We start from the raw sequence: 23,655 nt of genomic DNA, 5'->3' as shown, positions 1-23,655 counted from the left end.
ACCCCAGAGGGTCTGAGTCCAAAACACCCGCTGTTCCCCTCTGGAGAGAGAGGAGGGGAACACAACCCCATCCCGCTACCCTGTCCTACCCTGCTACCCGGTCCAAACCCGCTCCCCTCTGGAGAGAGAGGAGGGGATTCTAAAACCCCATTAACCTGTCCAAACCCGTTCCCTTCTGTAGAGAAAGGAAGGGAACGTCCAAACCCGCTACCCTGTTCTACCCCGCTCCCCGGTCCAAACCCGTTCCCCTCTGGAGAGAGTGGAGGTGAGTGGGTGGTGGGGGAGTGTACAGGTGAGTTTATTACAGGGGAGTGTACAGGTGACTGTAGGGGCTGAAGGGGTGAGTTCATTCCAGGAGACTGTAGAGGTGAGTTTATTCCAGGGGAGTGTACAGGAGACTGTAGAGGTGAGTTTATTCCAGGGGAGTGTAGGGGTGACTCTAGAGGCGAGCGCCAGCGCGCGGCGGCGGCCATCTTCTCCGTCTCCCACCGCAGCCTCAACTCCAGCTGTTGGGTGGCGCGCCGCACCGAGCCGGCCGGCCAATCACACGACAGCGGGGGGGAGGAGGGCGGAGTCAGGGAGGCGTGGTGGACGACCTCGCCCGTCTCCCGGTCCTCCTCCTCCTCCTCCTCCTCTGATTGGTCCGTTGGCATGGTGGCGAGGGGGGAGGGGGAGGGGGAGGGGTGGCTGACGACGGGGTGGACCGACACCCTGTTGTCATGGTGATGGGTTCTGCAGGGGCGGGGCCTGTCGCTGATGTCATCACAAGACTGGGGGAGAGAGAGAGAGAGAGAGAGAGAGCAGGATTTAGAAGAAGAGATTTACTGAGCAGGTCATTTTGACTGATTTTGAGATTTAGAAATATTTATTTTATATTTACAAAACATCTCAGGTGGTAAAAAAGAAAACAACAACAAAAAAACAAAAAAAACAAGACAATTATGTTTAAGAAAAGTCATGAAAGTGCAAATTTCAGAACATTTCCTGAGCAAACGTATTCCAGTGTTAGGGATGGTGACTTTATTCCTATGGATTACCCACCCCTTGGAGACTTGAATTCATGGATATTACTCTCCATGGGGTGAGCAATCAATAAATAAATAGCCTCCATCTGTAGCTCCTCCCCCTCTACCTGCTCCATCTCCTCTTCTGCGCTGTGATTGGAGGAGCCGTCCGCCTCTCCACGGCCGTCCAACGGCGCGTCCGTCTGGAGGAGGACGTCGTCAGCGGGGTTGTTGTTGTGGTCGTTAGGACCCCTCGTTAGCCGGACCCCCAGGTCAGGAGGGGAGGCGGGGGACGTAGACATGGGGGCGGGGCTCAGGGGGCTGAGGCGGTCCCTGGGTGCGTCGGACAGCGAGCATTTTGGAGTGGAGGGCTGAAACGATACATAATACTGATGTAAACAATACATATACTGAAAGAATACATATACTGAAAGAATACATATACTGAAACGATACATATACTGAAACGATACATATACTGAAACGATACATATACTGAAACAATACATATACTGAAACAATACATATACTGAAAGAATACATATACTGAAACAATACATATACTGAAACAATACATATACTGAAAGAATACATATACTGAAACAATACATATACTGAAACAATACATATACTGAAACGATACATATACTGAAAGGATACATATACTGAAAGGATACATATACTGAAACAATACATATACTGAAACAATACATATACTGAAAGAATACATATACTGAAACAATACATATACTGAAAGAATACATATACTGAAACGATACATATACTGAAAGAATACATATACTGAAACAATACATATACTGAAACGATACATATACTGAAACGATACATATATACTGAAGATGTAAAGCCAGGGGACAGGGATTTGTAATAAGAATTTCATTACAAATTCTAAAACGGCTGGTTCCATTCCTTGATTCTGATTGGCTGGTTTCCCTTTAATTGCTATAGTATATGAGACTATAACCCACAAAATGGCAGCCATGTTTGTTTACATTTGAAGAAAACAATGGCTTCTATCTCATGAATGCCTGACAGATTTCCAAGCAGACTTTTTTGTTTGAAAGCTGTGAACAGCATGCGCACATATGGTGCATGATCTAGGCATGGGCGTGCACGATCCGTGCACCAAAAACTTATCTGTGCACTAAAAATTACATGGAATGGCAGTGAGGAACTTGGCGGCCATTTTGAAAAGGCAATGAATGAGTTAATAAACTCTGTGGAGCATCAGCTGTTGTGCGGACTTCTATTCTTATTAATCTTACACTTAACTTCGCCTCGTGTCTCCCTATGCCTCCCAGCCGTTATAAAATACCAGGTAACCACATGCCTCCCAGCCGTTATAAAATACCAGGTAACCACATGTCTCTCAGCCGTTATAAAATACCAGGTAACCACATGCCTCTCAGCCTTTATAAAATACCAGGTAACCACATGCCTCCCAGCCTTTATAAAATACCAGGTAACCACATGTCTCTCAGCCGTTATAAAATACCAGGTAACCACATGCCTCTCAGCCTTTATAAAATACCAGGTAACCACATGCCTCCCAGCCGTTATAAAATACCAGGTAACCACATGCCTCCCAGCCTTTATAAAATACCAGGTAACCACATGCCTCCCAGCCTTTATAAAATACCAGGTAACCACATGCCTCCCAGCCGTTATAAAATACCAGGTAACCACATGCCTCTCAGCCGTTATAAAATACCAGGTAACCACATGCCTCTCAGTCGTTATAAAATACCAGGTAACCACATGCCTCTCAGCCGTTATAAAATACCAGGTAACCACATGCCTCTCAGTCGTTATAAAATACCAGGTAACCACATGCCTCTCAGCCGTTATACAATACCAGGTAACCACATGCCTCTCAGCCGTTATAAAATACCAGGTAACCACATGCCTCTCAGTCGTTATAAAATACCAGGTAACCACATGCCTCTCAGCCGTTATAAAATACCAGGTAACCACATGCCTCTCAGTCGTTATAAAATACCAGGTAACCACATGCCTCTCAGCCGTTATAAAATACCAGGTAACCACATGCCTCCCAGCCGTTATAAAATACCAGGTAACCACATGCCTCCCAGCTGTTATAAAATACCAGGTAACCACATGCCTCTCAGTCGTTATAAAATACCAGGTAACCACATGCCTCTCAGCCGTTATAAAATACCAGGTAACCACATGGCTCTCAGCCGTTATAAAATACCAGGTAACCACATGCCTCTTGTGGCTTATTGCTTCAATAGACCACTGCCACTAGCTGCCTGTTTATTATTATATTATATATTATGTAATAATTGTGACAGGGCCTACCAGACAGTTGTTGTTGTCCAGCCTCTGGTCCTGGGGCGAGGTCGGGTCCTCCTGGGGCAGGATGGGGTCCTTCCTCCTCCTCCTCCTCGCCTCTTTGTCGCCGTTGACGACCAGAGGGGCGGAGTCCTGGGCGGTCACGCCCAGGAAGTGATGTAAGAAGGGGGAGGAGCCATTGGGGTGGGGGTGGGGCTGCTCTGACAGCTCACCGTCTGAGAGAGAACGCCACAGCTTGTTGTGTCTCTGTTTACTGTGGAGAAAGATTAGTATTATAAATACTATTATCTCTGTTTACTGTGGAGAAAGATTAGTATTATTAATACTATTATCTCTGTTTACTGTGGAGAAAGATTAGTATTATTAATACTATTATCTCTGTTTACTGTGGAGAAAGATTAGTATTATAAATACTATTATCTCTGTTTACTGTGGAGAAAGATTAGTATTATAAATACTATTATCTCTGTTTACTGTGGAGAAAGATTAGTATTATTAATACTATTATCTCTGTTTACTGTGGAGAAAGATTAGTTTTATAAATACTATTATCTCTGTTTACTGTGGAGAAAGATTAGTATTATTAATACTATTATCTCTGTTTACTGTGAAGAAAGATTAGTATTATTAATACTATTATCTCTGTTTACTGTGGAGAAAGATTAGTATTATTAATACTATTATCTCTGTTTACTGTGGAGAAAGATTAGTTTTATAAATACTATTATCTCTGTTTACTGTGGAGAAAGATTAGTATTATTAATACTATTATCTCTGTTTACTGTGGAGAAAGATTAGTATTATAAATACTATTATCTCTGTTTACTGTGGAGAAAGATTAGTTTTATAAATACTATTATCTCTGTTTACTGTGGAGAAAGATTAGTATTATAAATACTATTATCTCTGTTTACTGTGGAGAAAGATTAGTATTATAAATACTATTATCTCTGTTTACTGTGGAGAAAGATTAGTATTATTAATACTATTATCTCTGTTTACTGTGGAGAAAGATTAGTTTTATAAATACTATTATCTCTGTTTACTGTGGAGAAAGATTAGTATTATTAATACTATTATCTCTGTTTACTGTGAAGAAAGATTAGTATTATTAATACTATTATCTCTGTTTACTGTGGAGAAAGATTAGTATTATTAATACTATTATCTCTGTTTACTGTGGAGAAAGATTAGTTTTATAAATACTATTATCTCTGTTTACTGTGGAGAAAGATTAGTATTATAAATACTATTATCTCTGTTTACTGTGGAGAAAGATTAGTATTATAAATACTATTATCTCTGTTTACTGTGAAGAAAGATTAGTATTATAAATACTATTATCTCTGTTTACTGTGGAGAAAGATTAGTATTATAAATACTATTATCTCTGTTTACTGTGGAGAAAGATTAGTATTATAAATACTATTATCTCTGTTTACTGTGGAGAAAGATTAGTATTATAAATACTATTATCTCTGTTTACTGTGGAGAAAGATTAGTTTTATTAATACTATTATCTCTGTTTACTGTGGAGAAAGATTAGTATTATAAATACTATTATCTCTGTTTACTGTGGAGAAAGATTAGTATTATAAATACTATTATCTCTGTTTACTGTGAAGAAAGATTAGTATTATAAATACTATTATCTCTGTTTACTGTGGAGAAAGATTAGTATTATAAATACTATTATCTCTGTTTACTGTGGAGAAAGATTAGTATTATAAATACTATTATCTCTGTTTACTGTGGAGAAAGATTAGTATTATAAATACTATTATCTCTGTTTACTGTGGAGAAAGATTAGTATTATAAATACTATTATCTCTGTTTACTGTGGAGAAAGATTAGTATTATTAATACTATTATCTCTGTTTACTGTGGAGAAAGATTAGTATTATAAATACTATTATCTCTGTTTACTGTGGAGAAAGATTAGTTTTATAAATACTATTATCTCTGTTTACTGTGGAGAAAGATTAGTATTATAAATACTATATCTCTGTTTACTGTGGAGAAAGATTAGTATTATTAATACTATTATCTCTGTTTACTGTGGAGAAAGATTAGTATTATAAATACTATTATCTCTGTTTACTGTGGAGAAAGATTAGTATTATAAATACTATTATCTCTGTTTACTGTGGAGAAAGATTAGTATTATAAATACTATTATCTCTGTTTACTGTGGAGAAAGATTAGTTTTATTAATACTATTATCTCTGTTTACTGTGGAGAAAGATTAGTATTATAAATACTATTATCTCTGTTTACTGTGGAGAAAGATTAGTATTATAAATACTATTATCTCTGTTTACTGTGAAGAAAGATTAGTATTATAAATACTATTATCTCTGTTTACTGTGGAGAAAGATTAGTATTATAAATACTATTATCTCTGTTTACTGTGGAGAAAGATTAGTATTATAAATACTATTATCTCTGTTTACTGTGGAGAAAGATTAGTATTATAAATACTATTATCTCTGTTTACTGTGGAGAAAGATTAGTATTATAAATACTATTATCTCTGTTTACTGTGGAGAAAGATTAGTATTATTAATACTATTATCTCTGTTTACTGTGGAGAAAGATTAGTATTATAAATACTATTATCTCTGTTTACTGTGGAGAAAGATTAGTATTATAAATACTATTATCTCTGTTTACTGTGGAGAAAGATTAGTATTATAAATACTATTATCTCTGTTTACTGTGGAGAAAGATTAGTATTATAAATACTATTATCTCTGTTTACTGTGGAGAAAGATTAGTATTATAAATACTATTATCTCTGTTTACTGTGGAGAAAGATTAGTATTATAAATACTATTATCTCTGTTTACTGTGGAGAAAGATTAGTATTATAAATACTATTATCTCTGTTTACTGTGGAGAAAGATTAGTATTATAAATACTATTATCTCTGTTTACTGTGAGGAGAAAGATTAGTATTATAAATACTATTATCTCTGTTTACTGTGGAGAAAGATTAGTATTATAAATACTATTATCTCTGTTTACTGTGGAGAAAGATTAGTATTATAAATACTATTATCTCTGTTTACTGTGGAGAAAGATTAGTATTATAAATACTATTATCTCTGTTTACTGTGGAGAAAGATTAGTATTATAAATACTATTATCTCTGTTTACTGTGGAGAAAGATTAGTATTATTAATACTATTATCTCTGTTTACTGTGGAGAAAGATTAGTTTTATAAATACTATTATCTCTGTTTACTGTGGAGAAAGATTAGTATTATTAATACTATTATCTCTGTTTACTGTGAAGAAAGATTAGTATTATTAATACTATTATCTCTGTTTACTGTGGAGAAAGATTAGTATTATTAATACTATTATCTCTGTTTACTGTGGAGAAAGATTAGTTTTATAAATACTATTATCTCTGTTTACTGTGGAGAAAGATTAGTATTATAAATACTATTATCTCTGTTTACTGTGGAGAAAGATTAGTATTATAAATACTATTATCTCTGTTTACTGTGGAGAAAGATTAGTTTTATTAATACTATTATCTCTGTTTACTGTGGAGAAAGATTAGTATTATAAATACTATTATCTCTGTTTACTGTGGAGAAAGATTAGTATTATAAATACTATTATCTCTGTTTACTGTGAAGAAAGATTAGTATTATAAATACTATTATCTCTGTTTACTGTGGAGAAAGATTAGTTTTATAAATACTATTATCTCTGTTTACTGTGGAGAAAGATTAGTATTATAAATACTATTATCTCTGTTTACTGTGGAGAAAGATTAGTATTATAAATACTATTATCTCTGTTTACTGTGGAGAAAGATTAGTATTATAAATACTATTATCTCTGTTTACTGTGGAGAAAGATTAGTATTATAAATACTATTATCTCTGTTTACTGTGGAGAAAGATTAGTATTATAAATACTATTATCTCTGTTTACTGTGGAGAAAGATTAGTATTATTAATACTATTATCTCTGTTTACTGTGGAGAAAGATTAGTATTATAAATACTATTATCTCTGTTTACTGTGGAGAAAGATTAGTTTTATAAATACTATTATCTCTGTTTACTGTGGAGAAAGATTAGTATTATAAATACTATTATCTCTGTTTACTGTGGAGAAAGATTAGTATTATTAATACTATTATCTCTGTTTACTGTGGAGAAAGATTAGTATTATAAATACTATTATCTCTGTTTACTGTGGAGAAAGATTAGTATTATAAATACTATTATCTCTGTTTACTGTGGAGAAAGATTAGTATTATAAATACTATTATCTCTGTTTACTGTGGAGAAAGATTAGTATTATAAATACTATTATCTCTGTTTACTGTGGAGAAAGATTAGTATTATAAATACTATTATCTCTGTTTACTGTGGAGAAAGATTAGTATTATAAATACTATTATCTCTGTTTACTGTGGAGAAAGATTAGTATTATAAATACTATTATCTCTGTTTACTGTGGAGAAAGATATACTATTATCTCTGTTTACTGTGGAGAAAGATTAGTTTTATTAATACTATTATCTCTGTTTACTGTGGAGAAAGATTAGTATTATTAATACTATTATCTCTGTTTACTGTGGAGAAAGATTAGTATTATAAATACTATTATCTCTGTTTACTGTGAGGAGAAAGATTAGTGCGACCGTCAGGTCGCACTAATCTTCAGGCCGATTTTTTAACACATTTTTGGACACTGCTCCTACAGATTTTGCCCTACAATCACACAAATCGGTACACACTTGCTCTACACTCATGTCTACTACATGGGTCTGTCCCATTTAGTGCCACCTTCAGGCTGATTTTTACAAACACATTTTTGGACACTGCTCCTACACATTTTCCCCTAAAATCACGCTGCGACTTGACGGTCGATTATCTCCCGATTAGGGAGTCTTACTGGTTATTAATATTGTTACTACTTATCTCTGTTTACTGTGGAGGAGAACGATAAAATACACATGAAACGTCATTTTATTAATGGGGTTATAAAACAATCTAATAAACTATGAATCATTGCCGAAATTGGTGGCCAGTGTGTCTAATTGGACTGATTAGGGAACCGGAACTGGAATGCCGGAACGCAAAAGAGCGTTCGTCGCCAAAATCGTTTTGTTGTCATCTATTAGTTCCTATTATAAACATTGTTATAAATATCTCCGCGGCTGTAGGTCTGTTTTGCATGTGTAGCCCCCACAGTTAGTACCAGCCATGAACCAGTGACAACAGCCCTGCTAACCAGGCTCAGCCCTATTAGCACGACTGGTTGTGCGTTGGACTGGCGAGTGGGACTCCTGGGTTCAATCCCTGCTTCTGTGTCCCACTACACATGCGTTTTTTTGTTTTGTTTTTTCTTCTTTTTTTTAGTGAACCTGCTTTTTGTTAACCTTGGGACAAAGTGAGAAGTGCAGCTATTGGTCATGACATCACAATATAAATATAATACAAATGTGAAGACGGAATTCATTTCCCAGTGGATTCCTCGTGGCCTCGCGTCAGTGCAACCACACTTGCCATTTCCCAGAATTGCACGTTATCATTATTAAAGAACAGGACAGAGAGTAACTGTTAAAGAACAACTTAGTTTGTTTTAACAGCAAGGGTTCATATTTTAGATAGTCATTAGAGAAACGAAAAGATGAGTGTTAAACTTTTTCCATTTACTGCTTTCTGTCGTTTTAGCGATTTTGATGACTTAGATTTCAGTGGGTGGGGGCATGAGTACACGTTAGGGATGCGAATACGATTCACGATTCGGTGCGATTCAACACAATGCAAAGGATTTATATTAAAGCCCATGTAAATTCCCCCCCCCCCCCCCCCCCAAAAAAGAAAATCACTAAAAATGCATTACATTTAATTTCCAAACAATTTATTGTTTCACTGTAGTACTAGGCTCTGTCTAACAATCCAACTTATTGAAATCTGGGAGAACACTCCCTGGCTGGTAGAATTGTTTGATTAATACTATATCATGATATCATTATTATATATCATTACATCCTCAACAGGTGGTCAGGGACCCCTAGGGTCCTCAGAGTTATGTGAGGCGGCCAAATATTAATAGTTAGTTGTTACAGTAACCAATTGAACCCTAGCAAGTAGCAACCCTATAGGGGAACATTAGCCAATACATTAACACTTAGTGGGGGTTTAAGAGATAATAATTAATGGATTATAATGAATAACATAAATCCATCATATTAATAGAAAAGATAATGTGTGAAGTATAAACACAACATAGTAATGTATTAATGTCACTGATGATATAGTGCTGTCAAACAAGTCTCTGACAAGTTTTAATCTGCAACAGTTTTATATAATAGCCTACAGTAGTCTAACATATAGCCTACAGTGGGGGTCCCTGCTTGATCTCTCTCTTCTCAGTTAAGGATCCTTGACCTGTATTATTATTATATTGTATGAATATAATCTAGGATTTTGCCATTTCTAGTCAAAATTTTTTAAAACGTAGATATTTGAGTCACAGCGCGTCGCGTTGTGAGCTTGTAGGTCTGCTATTTAGGTGCGTGCGCGACACCGTCAAGCTGCCAAGTATAAATCAGGCTCCAGCCTGAGCCTCTCTTTGCAGAGGGAACAGCAGCAGCCTGCAGCTACAGTAACAAGTTGTGAATCAGTGTCAAATACTTTAAATCGCTAGTTGCACGCCCAGTATCGTTGTTGTAGTTCATACGTGTGTGTAGTTAAAGCGTGGTCGTGGAAGCTTCTGCTTTGTTTAAATCAATTCCGTCGCAGACTCGACAAGAAGAACAAACGGGTGTGGAATGTGGATCATAATATCACGCAGCGTGCTCCAGTCCAGTGACACAACAACGGATCACATCAGCGAACATTGGACAGGGATGTTATAAAGCTAAACGTGGTACTAATCTTGCATGTTTAACCAGTGGGCTCACGACTCACGAGTGCTGTCTGTCTGCATTCGGTCGGGTCGGGTGTTCACTGCGCTCAGCTCAGTGCTGCTGTAAAAGACGGATGTCTGTAGAGTCGCTACAAGTGCTTTTTGGGGGGAGGGCTATTCAATGCGCCTCGGAAACACAGTATCTAGAATGAAATACTATGCAAAAACCGATCCAACCGTGGAATGTACCGATCCAGACACCCACGATACGATACAATCACGATTCCAGCTGTCAATTGTACCAATCCACCCTGAATGAACCGATTCACTCGTGTCGCGCACGTTTGTATCGCGATTACGATCCGTATCGGTATATCTCCTTATCCCTAGTACACGTGGCTTTTTAGACATAGAGAGCTGGCGATTTCTAGATTACTATTTACAATAACGCGGCATAAGTCACATCTTCCCATGAAAGAGTGCGGTGTATCTTGGAAATGGGCTTATTGTGTCTAAAAGACATGTTTAGCCACTTGTACGCATGCCCCCTAACCTGACTGCGCCAGATGGTGGCAGCAGTGTGTAGCGCCCTACTTTACCATCTGAACCTGCTCAGGGAGAGTTGATATCACTCGTAAAGTCCCAGACCGGAACAATCAACGGCAGCTACGGGCGGGCTCTGAGCGGCTCTGAGCCAATAGAGTCTGACTGCAGACCATGTGAAACCCAGGAGGCGGATTCTGGGTGTAACGTCATGCAGACCGGCCAATATGAGTGGTTGGAGTTGGCACTCCCAGACTGTGATAGACAGACGGTCCCATCCAATCACCTGCTAAAGAACTTGAAAAAATGGCCCACCCCTTACATCGGGTCTGCCTGAGCGATCCCAGATGGTAAAAGTAGGGCAGTATATGCAGTATACGCACTACTGCCACCATCTGGTGGAGTCAGGTTACATGCCCCCAACCACTGAAATCAAAATCATTAAAATGGCTAAAATGATATAAAGCATGAAATGAAAACAAGTTGTCCTTTAACAGTTAATCAGACTGCAGAAGAGAGAAGTTACTGCTATCAGTTAAACCACTGGTGCTCATGTTGGTGACCTGACGTTGTTTATGCCTTTCTCCTGAGTTCATCAAACTAATCCATCATATAAAAATGAAACCTCGGTTCGAAGTGAAGCAGTGAACTTTTATTCTATGTGTTCTAGAGTTATGAACTCTGTGATCTATACATTCTTTATATTCTGAATGAATTAATGATTTTTATTTTTTATTTTTGCCAGACCCATGAAATGGGTAGACCTACATAAGCAAATGTCGGTCTGTCCCTTTTCTATATAAAGGGTATATATGATGATGACATGATGATGACATGCCTACAAAAGGCATGATGTCATAAATGATGATGACAGACAGGGGGTTGGCAGAACCGGGGTCTGGCACAACCAGGTTGACCTGGTCTAGTTTTAAAACCTGTTCATTCTGGACTGATATGACCATATATGGACATGAAACACACATTTTGTTTTTGAAAAAACCTATTCATTCTGGACTGAAATGACCATATATGGGCGTGGGACACACAAAGCCACTCATTGGAAGCGGTTTTCACCGCTTCAAAAAAGAAACAACAATCAATTAAATAAATACATTGTCAATCTTCAAATGCAGCAAAAAAAAGGCAATAAAAAAGCATTGGGATGCCATCCGTTGTGAGCCAATAACATGATGTAATCTGTATGACATCACACACACCTGGCCAATAGAATGCATTGGTACTACTAATCATTATGACATCAATGATGTCATAATGATTAGTAGTACCAAGGCATTGTGTGTGTATGATGATCATACACACCTGGCCAATAAGATTCCTTGGTAATATGATATCACACCCACCTGGCCAATAAGATGCCTTGGTACTACTATATCATTATGACATCACACCCACCTGGCCAATAGGATGCCCTGGTACTCCTCCAGCTGCCTCATGAAGGCGGGGTTGGGCTTGACGATGCTCCGCCTCTCTTTGACGTAGGAGTGGGCGTGGTCTAAGTCCCAGCCGTACTCCTTCATAGCGTAGGCGATGACCGTAGAGGCAGAGCGACTCACTCCCATCTTACAGTGGACCAGGACCCTAGCACCTTCCTGCCTATAGGGGGAGACAGAGAGAACCTTAGCACCCTCCTGTCTATAGAGGGAGACAGAGATAACCTTACCACCCTGCTGCCTATAGGGGGAGACAGAGAGACATCTTACAGTGGACCAGGACCCTAGCACCTTCCTGTCTATAGGGGGAGACAGAGAGACATCTTACAGTGGACCAGGACCCTAGCACCTTCCTGTCTATAGGGGGAGACAGAGAGACAGGACCTTAGCACCTTCCTGCCTATAGGGGGAGACAGAGATAACCTTACCACCCTGCTGCCTATAGGGGGAGACAGAGAGACATCTTACAGTGGACCAGGACCTTAGCACCCTGCTGCCTATAGGGGGAGACAGAGAGACGTATGCCTTCTTAACACTTTCGCTACTCACTAAAACAAAGATGTTTTAAGATGCTGAAAGCCTACTTTCCCTTGTGGGAACACTCTGAGATATTTCACTAGAAGGCAAATTCTGGTCAATGGAATCTTTCTATTGACAAGATCTATAGAGGGTGCAGTGGAGTAACTTTTTTCCCCAGGTGAAATATTGTATTTTCAGCCCATAAAGTGTATTTTAGACGTGAGGTGGGGGCTTAGAGTGTTGCCACTAAGGATAGTAGGCTTTCAACTCCCTAAAACAGTCTTTGTTTTGGTGATAGCCAAAGTGTATTTTTTTTAATTTGAACTACAGACGAGAGGCTGAGCAGCCCGGGCTGCCGCGGCTGTGAGCGTAAAGGACTCATCGGTGACATAGTGTTAAGGAGAACTCTTCTAACGGCTGTGAGCGTAAAGGACTCGTCGGTGACATAGTGTTAAGGAGAACTCTTCTAACGGCTGTGAGCGTAAAGGACTCATCGGTGACATAGTGTTAAGGAGAACTCTTCTAACGGCTGTGAGCGTAAAGGACTCGTCGGTGACATAGTGTTACGGAGAACTCTTCTAACGGCTGTGAGCGTAAAGGACTCGTCGGTGACATAGTGTTAAGGAGAACACTTCTAACGGCTGTGAGCGTAAAGGACTCATCGTGACATAGTGTTAAGGAGAACTCTTCTAACGGCTGTGAGCGTAAAGGACTCATCGGTGACATAGTGTTAAGGAGAACTCTTCTAACGGCTGTGAGCGTAAAGGACTCATCGGTGACATAGTGTTAAGGAGAACTCTTCTAACGGCTGTGAGCGTAAAGGACTCGTCGGTGACATAGTGTTAAGGAGAACTCTTCTAACGGCTGTGAGCGTAAAGGACTCATCGGTGACATAGTGTTAAGGAGAACTCTTCTAACGGCTGTGAGCGTAAAGGACTCATCGTGACATAGTGTTAAGGAGAACTCTTCTAACGGCTGTGAGCGTAAAGGACTCATGGTGACATAGTGTTCTAACGGCTGTGAGCGTAAAGGACTCATAGTGACATAGTGTTAAGGAGAACTCTTCTAACGGCTGTGAGCGTAAAGGACTCATCGTGACATAGTGTTAAGGAGAACTCTTCTAACGGCTGTGAGCGTAAAGGACTCATCGGTGACATAGTGTTAAGGAGAACTCTTCTAACGGCTGTGAGCGTAAAGGACTCATCGTGACATAGTGTTAAGGAGAACTCTTCTAACGGCTGTGAGCGTAAAGGACTCATCGTGACATAGTGTTAAGGAGAACTCTTCTAACGGCTGTGAGCGTAAAGGACTCATAGTGACATAGTGTTAAGGAGAACTCTTCTAACGGCTGTGAGCGTAAAGGACTCATCGGTGACATAGTGTTAAGGAGAACACTTCTAACGGCTGTGAGCGTAAAGGACTCGTCGGTGACATAGTGTTAAGGAGAACTCTTCTAACGGCTGTGAGCGTAAAGGACTCATCGGTGACATAGTGTTAAGGAGAACTCTTCTAACGGCTGTGAGCGTAAAGGACTCATCGGTGACATAGTGTTAAGGAGAACTCTTCTAACGGCTGTGAGCGTAAAGGACTCATCGGTGACATAGTGTTAAGGAGAACTCTTCTAACGGCTGTGAGCGTAAAGGACTCATGGTGACATAGTGTTAAGGAGAACTCTTCTAACGGCTGTGAGCGTAAAGGACTCATAGTGACATAGTGTTAAGGAGAACTCTATGGAGCACAGCTAGGTTTGGAGGACAACTGCTTTGAGAATCACTGTTATTGTTTTACACATAACCACAGAATCTAAGGATTGCATTGTCAAAAGCAAGAGATCACAGTAAACTCCTTAAAGGGCCACTTCACCTCTGGGACAACCAGATCTTATTTTATTGTTGTTTGGGACACGATCAACACAATCCTGAGTTATGTTTTGAGTTCAATCTGTGTTTTTAGATATTTTAGTATTTCAGCATGCTACAAAGCATCATATGTGACTCAGCATGACTGAGGGGCAGTCATTTCGGAAGGCATGGTTTTTCACTACTGCTAATATGACTTTTTTTAAATGAAAAAAGACACAAATGCATCTCAAAATATCTCTTAAACGCCAGAGCTTAACTCTGCATGTAAATAAGACTTTTTTAAATTAATGTGAGAGATCGTCAGGTCATTTGTGTCCGAGGCTGGTGGAAACGGCCAAATGTCGGCAATTTTACAAGTCAGAAAATGCGAAAATAAGATTGATTTAAAATTTTCTTTGTTTTTCGTTTTTGTATATAATTAACAGTTTGAATATAGAAGAGGGTTTTCATTCCATAAGATATCTTTGTTAAGGTCGGTATATGGCAAGATTAGTGTAGCAAAGTTGCCTTCTTTGGGAGAGTTTTACTGCTGTTTTAGGAGGCGGAGAAATGGAGCTCTTTAGATTTGCATAGCGATTTCACGGGAGCACGATTGGTTTAAGGAATGCATTGTCTCGTATTTCAGCACGCCCATACAGCGTGCTATCTGCTTGTAAACAGTCTACACAGTAACTAACTTCATCTCGCTAATGTTAACGGTTTGCTGAAGACAGTATTCTGGAAGGATGTATTTTTTTTATGTATACATCGTGATCTCAGTCGCTCTCGGACACACAAAGAAAACGTGGAAAATCGAAGCAGCATGTTGAAAACGCTATGTCATCATGAGTCCTTGTGCTGGCATTACAGGCGACACGCTCACTCGTCTGTAGTGAAAATAAAAGATACAGTTTCGCTACTCACCAAAACAAAGACGGATTTGGGGAGTTGAAAGCCTACTTTACTTAGTGGCAGGGACGGACTGGGACTAAAATTCAGCCCTGGCATCTTGGCCAGACCAGCCCCCACACCAACGCGCCCGAAGATACTCTACCGGTCGAGGGCGGCACATATAAATACACAAGCATTTAATACCACAACTTTTACAGACAACAAATGATAACTACAGAACTACACAATCCATAAATTGTATAACATACAGTTCTCACCACCAAACAGCAGAGTATGAACATGATTAGTGCCAAAATGCGTCAGAACTTTGGCTATTTTCTTTCTTCTTTTTTTTTTACACCAGCCCCCCCAGCCCCCTAGCCTACCAGCCCACCGGGCAAATGCCCTGTATGCCAGATGGCCAGCCCGCCCCTGCTTAGTGGGAACACTCAGAGTTCCCAACATCGCGTCTAAAATACACTTTTTTATCCAGATAACATAATATTTCACCGGAAGGCAAAATGTGGTCAATGGACATTTCTATTGACAAGATCTGTAGAGGGCGGTGTGGAGTAACTAAAACCTCAGGTGAAAAAGTTTATTCTCTGGTAAAAAAGTGTATTAAAGTGTATTTTAGACGTGAGGTGGGGGTTTCTGAGTGTTCCCACTAAGTAAAGTAGGCTTCCATCACCCTTAAGCCGTCTTTGTTTTGTTGAGTAACGAACCGTATTTTATGTTTATTACATGCAGACGAGAGGGTGCGCAGGCAGCGCAGCCGTTCCTGCCTCGTAAGGGCTCATTGGTAACATAGCGTCAAGGCTCATTCTAACGCTCTCCTCCTCCTCCTCCTCCTCACTGCATGAGCACACACCGCTTGAATCGGTCGATGTTTCGGTCCTAAAGTTATTAATTGTTTCACTTGCTTTAAGCATTAAATAAATAACATGCTGAGAGACTCTGAACTCACTTACTCAGCGTTTACAAATCATTCGTTCAAAAGTGAGTAGGCTTCTGAATAACGCAGTAGTCTACAACCAAAAGAAGAAGAAAAAAACTAAAAGAAAAAGCTGCCTTCTCTGTCCTGCGGGGGAAAACACAGATCTACAAGCCCACAACATGTTGCATTTCGATCGGTCGTAAACTTGGAGATCTGCTATTTACGGTGCAGCACACTGGTGCGTGGACAATGGCGCTCACAAGCGCGACCACCGACTGTAAACAAATCAACGTGATGGATATAATTCCAGTGGAGAAACGCAAAGTTTGGATTTATATTAAAAATGCACCAATGGATTGGATATACACAACACTTTTCCCTGTACCTTCAGAAGTTCAGAACGTGCCAAACTAAAAGGTAATACATCGCGGGGGCGCCCGTTTTTTATTGCAAAACTGGGACTACACATTTAGAGCACTGGTTCTCTAAGTGCTTGAGGGAGTTTTAGGGGGTCGCCAGCTAAATGATAGGAACCAAAAAAATTGACCCTTATGGGTATGGGTACACATGGAATGGGTCCATTTGGTTCCGTATACACTGCAGATTCTGATGCATGACAAACTGGGGGTCCTTGAAATGTAAATGGTTGAGAATCAATGATAGAGCCTTGGACATTAAAATGGGGGTCCCTGGCGTATCTTTTCAAGTGGGGGTCCACGGGCTAATGTGTCCATTTGGGGGTCCTTGACATTAAGATTACAAGTAGACCAACACATGATGTGTGCCATCTAAATGATAGGAACCAAATAGACCCTTATGGGTAGGTGCATGTGTTATAGCAGCTTTGCAAAATACAAGTACAAGATCTGCTAAGTGGGTAATGTATATGTTTTGCAATAATAATCTAAATCTAGTCTACTAAATAACTAGTAGTTTTAAATAATTGTAGTGGAATAAAAGTACAACATTTGAAGTTGACAGCTATAAAACTGTGGGTGTGGTTTGACTTGGGGGGAGTGATTTAGGGGTGTAGACAAGTACCTATTGTCCCTCCCATTGTCACACCCACTTCTGGCTACCTAGAGGTGCCAAATGTACCTTGCATTAAAATGGCTTTTTAAGCACTTTGGGGTTTATGGTGCAACAAGTTTAAAATGTCCATAACTTCGTCAAATATGCTCCAATTTCAACAAATGATACATCATATAAAAGCTTAGATTCTGTACTTGGATAATATGTACAAAAAAGAAAAATGACCAATGCAGACATAAGGAACAAAGTACCAGACCTAGTCACATTTGCAGGTTAGACATTTATTTAGAACTTGAATATCTCAAAAGTAGTATTTCAGCATGGCATCATTCTATAAGCCATTTCTTCAAAACTGTTGGGTCAATCTCCACAACCAATATATCATTTTGTAGCTATGATCCCCAGCTTTCAAATGAAATGAAAAAATGAAAATGAGAAAAAATGCAATGACTAGCCGTCAGCTGCGCTGGGACACATATGATGCATTTTGCATCATATGATGCAATAGATGATGCAATATCATGCTACAAAGCATCATATGACCAGTTGTAGCATGCTGAAATACTAAAATATCTAAAAACACAGATTGAACTAAAAAAATAACACAGGATTGTGTTGATCGTGTCCCAAACAACAATAAAATAAGATCTGGTTGTCCCAGAGGTGAACCGGTCCAGGAATATCCAAACTTTTTTCATAGGGGGTTAGAAAAAGTCACATACAGTATAGATGCATCGCAATTACAATATTTTATTTAACTATTATCATCAATATTTAATATCAATGGTATTTTGTCAGGTGTTTGCTCTGAACAAAACACACATAACTCATTATTTCACCAAATGTAACCAGACCTGCAAGGTAAAACATACAATAAAATATGCTTTCTTTGACTCCGTCTGAATGAGACAACAGGGAACAAGGAATCCTGGCAAATTATACTATAAAATAATCCTGTTTGGAAAATGAATCTACAGGCCACATAAAATGTGTCATCGCACCGCATTTTGGACATCCCTGTCCTGAGCATTGTTCCCATCACACTGGGAGGAAATGTTGCATCATGGAAGTTTGATGGGAGGTATTTTATAAGCAGTGGGGTTCATTTGGTGCCAGCCAGCGCTGCATTCTGGGTGTTATCAGTGTAGTGTTGTCTGATAAGAGTTCTGGTTGACAGCAGAGGAGAAGGTTTCTAGAACATCATGGAGGAATTTACAAACATCATAGTTTTTACTCCCCAGACGGTTTCACAATGTTGTGCAATAACTGGACCTGTTCTATTTATTAAACATAACTGTCTGTCTCTCTCCCTTCCAACCCATGTCTGGAATGTGCATGGAATGAAGCAACATTAAGGCATTTTCTCATGCCAAATCATATCTGACATGACCCTCCTGTGTGTGTGTGCACGCGTGTTATACATAGATTAGCATTACATTCACCCATTCACACACACATTCATACAGTGATGTCAGAGGAAACCATGCTTGGCACCAACCTGCTCATCAGGAGCAGTTAGGGGTTCAGAGTCTTGCTCAAAGAGTCTTGCTTTCCCGGCCACACTACCGCTGAGCCATTAATTAATATTGGATAACCGCGGATGAAATGTGTAACGCAACGTTGTTTTTCACGAGGCAATGTCCATGATTAAACTTACAGCTGTGTCCACTTAAAGCCATCAGAAAGAAGGAAAAGACGAACAGACTTTCTGTAGGCTTGAATCCATTTCTGTGATCTAAGAAAACTGAGAATACCAGAAAATAATAATAATTTTACATTATGGAAGATGCGTTTGGCGGTTGCGGTTGGTTGTGTAAATTGGATGATATAATTAATGCGGTTGGATAATGGGCGGTTGATGAATTTTGCGGGCGGATTTGGATGATGCTCAGAGCCTATCCGCGCACCACTACTGTGCGTGCGTGCATGGGTGGGTGCGTGTGTGTGCGTGTGTGTGTGTGTGTGCGCGCGTGCGTGCGTGCGTGCGTGCGTGCGTGCGTGTGTGTGTGTGCGTACTTGGCCTTGCTGATGAACTTGTAGGTATCGTTCCAGTACTCCAACAGGTTGGTGGTCTCCTCGTCATAAACTCTGACGTTCAGATACTCAAACCTCCCCGGGAAGAAGTTATCGATCTCTCTGGTCACGTTGAGGATGTACCGCACTCTGAAATACAACACATGAAGAAGAGGCAGTGTTGGGAAAGTTCACTTTCAAAAAAGTTCAAGTTCAAAACTTCTAAAATGAACTAGTTCATTTCATAGTTCATAATTCTACATTTTGAACTAAAGTTCATGGTTCCCCAAAATGAACTAACTTAGTTATTTTTAGTTATTTTTTTAACCATAATATTTTTATGCTATTGGCTATTCAAAAAAGAAAAAGAAAAAAGAAGATGTTTAGACGTTGCTGCAAGCTATTATTTGTCAAAATTATTGACACAGCCCATATAGAACCACACACAGCAATAATTTCATCCAACTTAACATTGAGGTGCCCACAATATTTAGGTGCCCAGTGCCCAGTCTTCCTGCACCCTTATTGTGAAGGGCTGAAGGCAGAAGTTTCTAAACTTCGCGCACAGCATGTTTCAGCGTTGGCTTTACTTGCGACTCCGAGACGTAACGAGGAGGAGATTCACAGAGCTTCATGTGATGAAGCACCCAGCTGCAGACAGCACCGCATATCAACATTCACGAGGAGCTGCGTGCAGTGCGTGCTATTGGAGCATGTGAATGTAAAGAGAGACGAGAGGACATGAACGGCCGTCGAACGCCGTCGAACGCTGTTCACGGGCGTCAGAATGAACGTGTTCGACAATATCAAGCGAAAACAAAGAACGTTCAGTTCACGTTCGCCCAAAATATGAACGTGTTCATGAACGATCGTTCATTGAACGCGTTCGGGTACAACACTGAGAAGAGTAGCATTATGATGCTTATCTTTACGGTGGGAACGACGCTTTAAGAGATCAGACAAATATCCAGGGATCTACATGCTCACAATGCCTCGCAACGTGAGGCGTTGTGAGCATGTAGATCTGCTATTTTCACAATTTCTGCCTCTAATATTTGACAATTTGGCAAATGTTGAATTTGTCATTTCAGAGGTATTAACAAAATCAATAACCAAAGACAATGCATAGCTATTTTTTCCAGGACCTTCCAGGACCCTTGATCAATTCCAAAACCTTTCCAGTACTGGAAAAATATTTTTCTAATTTCAAAATATTTCCAGGAGTTTCATGACCGTGGGAACCCTGAATATCCATCCACAGGTTTCCAGCGTCTCATCATGCATTGCACAGAAGGTGGGCAGCAGTTCCGGCATCACGGCCGGGCCGGGCCGAGAGTGATCTACAAGCTCACAGCGGTTGCATCTGCAATGCGACGTGAGCTTGTAAGTCAGCTGGTCAGTGTCCCACCCACACATAACTCTACAGTAAAATCCCTGGGAAACAAACAGGTGGATGAACTTACCCACTGCTCTGTAACTCCTCCAGGTTGGAGGCATTCCACTCTGAACCCTGGGCACACACACACACACGCACACGCACACACACACACACACACACACACACACACACACACACACACACACACACACAGTTAGCTGTACAGTACAACAATAAAATACATCTCCTGCACGTTGTGTGTTTTCCACAATATACACTAAGTTAATTTAAAGTTATACCATGTAACTTTTTTTATAAAACAAATCTTAAAATTGTCCTAACTGTTAAATCGCTAAAGTTTTAGAACACCCACTCTGTTATTTTCAGCTTCTGAAGCCTTCTCTTTATATGTTTTCTACTTAGCCGTGACAGGGGCGGGATTTCCCGGCAAAATGACGTCATCTGCATCATCTGTATACGTTGTGTATACGTTGGCCAATCACATCGCAGTTCATACACACATGATACACTACCGGCCAATCCACAGCGTGTGCTGCGTCTGTTCAGGAAGTAGCCTCCCTTAGCTACAGTGTTTACCATGGTGAAGGATTCTTAACCTCTTAATCCCCAAATCCTGCTCAGAAAATTACGTTCTACCACTCCATGGATTCGTATCGGTCGCGGTGGTTTGCGGTGCCGCTCCGGTGGTCCGCGGCGGTGGTCCGCGGCGACTCCGGGCAAAAAACGTCCGTAAAAAGCAATACCGCGACTGACCACTAGTTTAGCAACTTAGACAGTATAGCTTTAACCCTAAGAATGTGCAATTCTCAGGGTGTTGCACATGTTGTGAAAAAGAACTCATCAGGTCTCACCAGATATATTAACTCATTGACTGCTTTACCACGAGTGTGCGCACCGTGCAAGCCGTTCGGCCGCTCAATAAATCCATAATAGCCATATCGCCAGCCAATGGCGTTTCCCCCTCGCCGTCAATCCCCAAAATTCCGACTCCTCCCTCAAACAGTCTGCCTGTGAGAATTCCCCCCCGCCGACAACCCCTCCCCCCGGACCAATGGGGGAGCAGGAGGGGGAGTTTTTGGACGTGCCCCGACCAATCCTTTGTTGCGGGGTTCCCTATTGATGGAATGGAGGCGGAGCGTTTCCTTGTTGTTTCCCTGTCTGTACTCTGTTCTTCTTCACGCATTGGACTCCGTGCGAGTTTTGTACCGTGTGCTTGCTTTTGGAGACATATAATGTTTATTTTAGGTCGGAGACGGATACTAAAGCGTGATTATTACATTCAACCTGGTGATACGTGATACTGCTTTGAGCTGTGGCTGCCTGCGAGCTGGGCTGCTCTGGGCTTATCTCAACGCGAATTTATATATTGCTGTCGCTGTCCTCATCACTAAGACCCCGTTTTGGATCTTTTCAAGTAATGAGTATAAAGGGATAGTCTACTGATTGTTGACACGTACTGTAACAACATTGCCATTGATTACTGCTATTGCTTACTGCTTAGCCTGCTACAGTATATTATGATGCATTTTATACAGCACAATTGTCGATTGATTGGTTGTAGCTTACTTTATTTGCATAGGAAAAGGTACAAGTTACAGTGATACATGGTCAACTAAAAGGATAAACACCACAAGAAAGCTTACATTGGCTTGTTTTTACAACTACCCAATACAACATTAAATGGCAGACAAAAAACAGTACTATGCAAACAATATCACCATAAGACAGTCCGAAAACAAAATAAAATAAATACATTGTATTTACAGTAAAAGGTGGGGGGGGAGTATGTCAGAGATACTATATGTAATAGCGATCTAATGGTGGTGGTGAAGTCTTTAGGGACATATCAAATAACACAGTCAAAAAGCTTAAATTCACCTTCATGGCATTGGCATTTTAGTGGACATAAGCATTTATAAAATACTAAATGAATAGCTATGCATATGAGTTGCATTCAGGTGTTAATTGACTGGTTTAAACAATAGCCTAGATGTTTATGCCTTATGTAAAACTATGGGTAAGTACTATGGGTAGCACTAATGAGCTGCCTATTACCAAGCCAACCCTAACCCATTGTTATTCAGAAAGGAAAACAAGCAACAAGCACACATTAAACACCACTGGTAAATATAATTTTAGGTTCTATTAACACAGTAGCCAATTGTACAGTTTGAAATCATAGCTATAAACCTGCTGATGTAGGCTAGCATTGCAGTTTATGTCAGACCAATTGATTTAAGTGCTTGTTATCACTGTGAATGCAGGAGGAGCTTGCATTCACAGCAGCCAACAGAAAAATGTGTTTATATGGCGTATTACATTCGCCTTGTCTGCATTTGATACAAACATGTTGTTTGTTATAACATTGTGAAATAGGTTAATAACATAGCCTACCACAGTATGGAGATTGAAGAATTTATTAGAAGTTTGCATAATAAAAAGTACAGTTTCATGACAGTACAAGTTCAACTAAAAGGATACCCTAGTAAGCTTTTCAGCTTATTTACACAGGAACCACTTTATGTATCTCATATAACACAGTAGCCTACTTTGCATAGGGAATTGTCAGTGACAATATGGGAGAAAATAAAAGGCAAGAATAAAAAATATAACAAGGGAAAAATAAACTATAGTGATACAGTGAAATAGGAGATATTTACAAATGTAAATGGGAGGTAGGTATGGATTTAGTTTATTACAGTTGAACTAATAACTTGTTGAATGAACTCATTGGAAAACGGTTAAGGACAGAGAAGCACATTTTGTTCTCTGTCCTGTAAAGAACTAAGGCCACTAAAGATTTG

At 39.8% G+C, this 23,655-nt stretch overlaps 1 protein-coding gene across 1 annotated transcript in view; it reads right to left on the bottom strand.

Moving 5' to 3' along the window:
* Positions 1–217: 217 nt before the first annotated feature.
* LOC308289436 (protein phosphatase Slingshot homolog 2-like) overlaps positions 218–23,655 on the bottom strand; it is a gene marked incomplete at both ends in the record, with an annotated part of 81,195 nt that continues 57,757 nt past the window's right edge. Inside the window, 7 exons of the mRNA XM_080731125.1 lie at positions 218–250; positions 393–770; positions 1,133–1,375; positions 3,348–3,594; positions 12,182–12,382; positions 19,456–19,602; positions 20,916–20,962. Coding sequence (XP_080587251.1) covers positions 218–250; positions 393–770; positions 1,133–1,375; positions 3,348–3,594; positions 12,182–12,382; positions 19,456–19,602; positions 20,916–20,962 — 1,296 coding nt within the window. The remainder of the gene's footprint in view (positions 251–392; positions 771–1,132; positions 1,376–3,347; positions 3,595–12,181; positions 12,383–19,455; positions 19,603–20,915; positions 20,963–23,655) is intronic.

This window comes from Nannobrachium achirus (assembly GCF_963921795.1).
Source record: "Nannobrachium achirus genome assembly, chromosome: 8".
Taxonomy (NCBI): domain Eukaryota; kingdom Metazoa; phylum Chordata; class Actinopteri; order Myctophiformes; family Myctophidae; genus Nannobrachium; species Nannobrachium achirus.
Note: the sequence above shows the minus strand (reverse complement) of the source record. Positions and strands in the feature narration are given on the sequence as shown.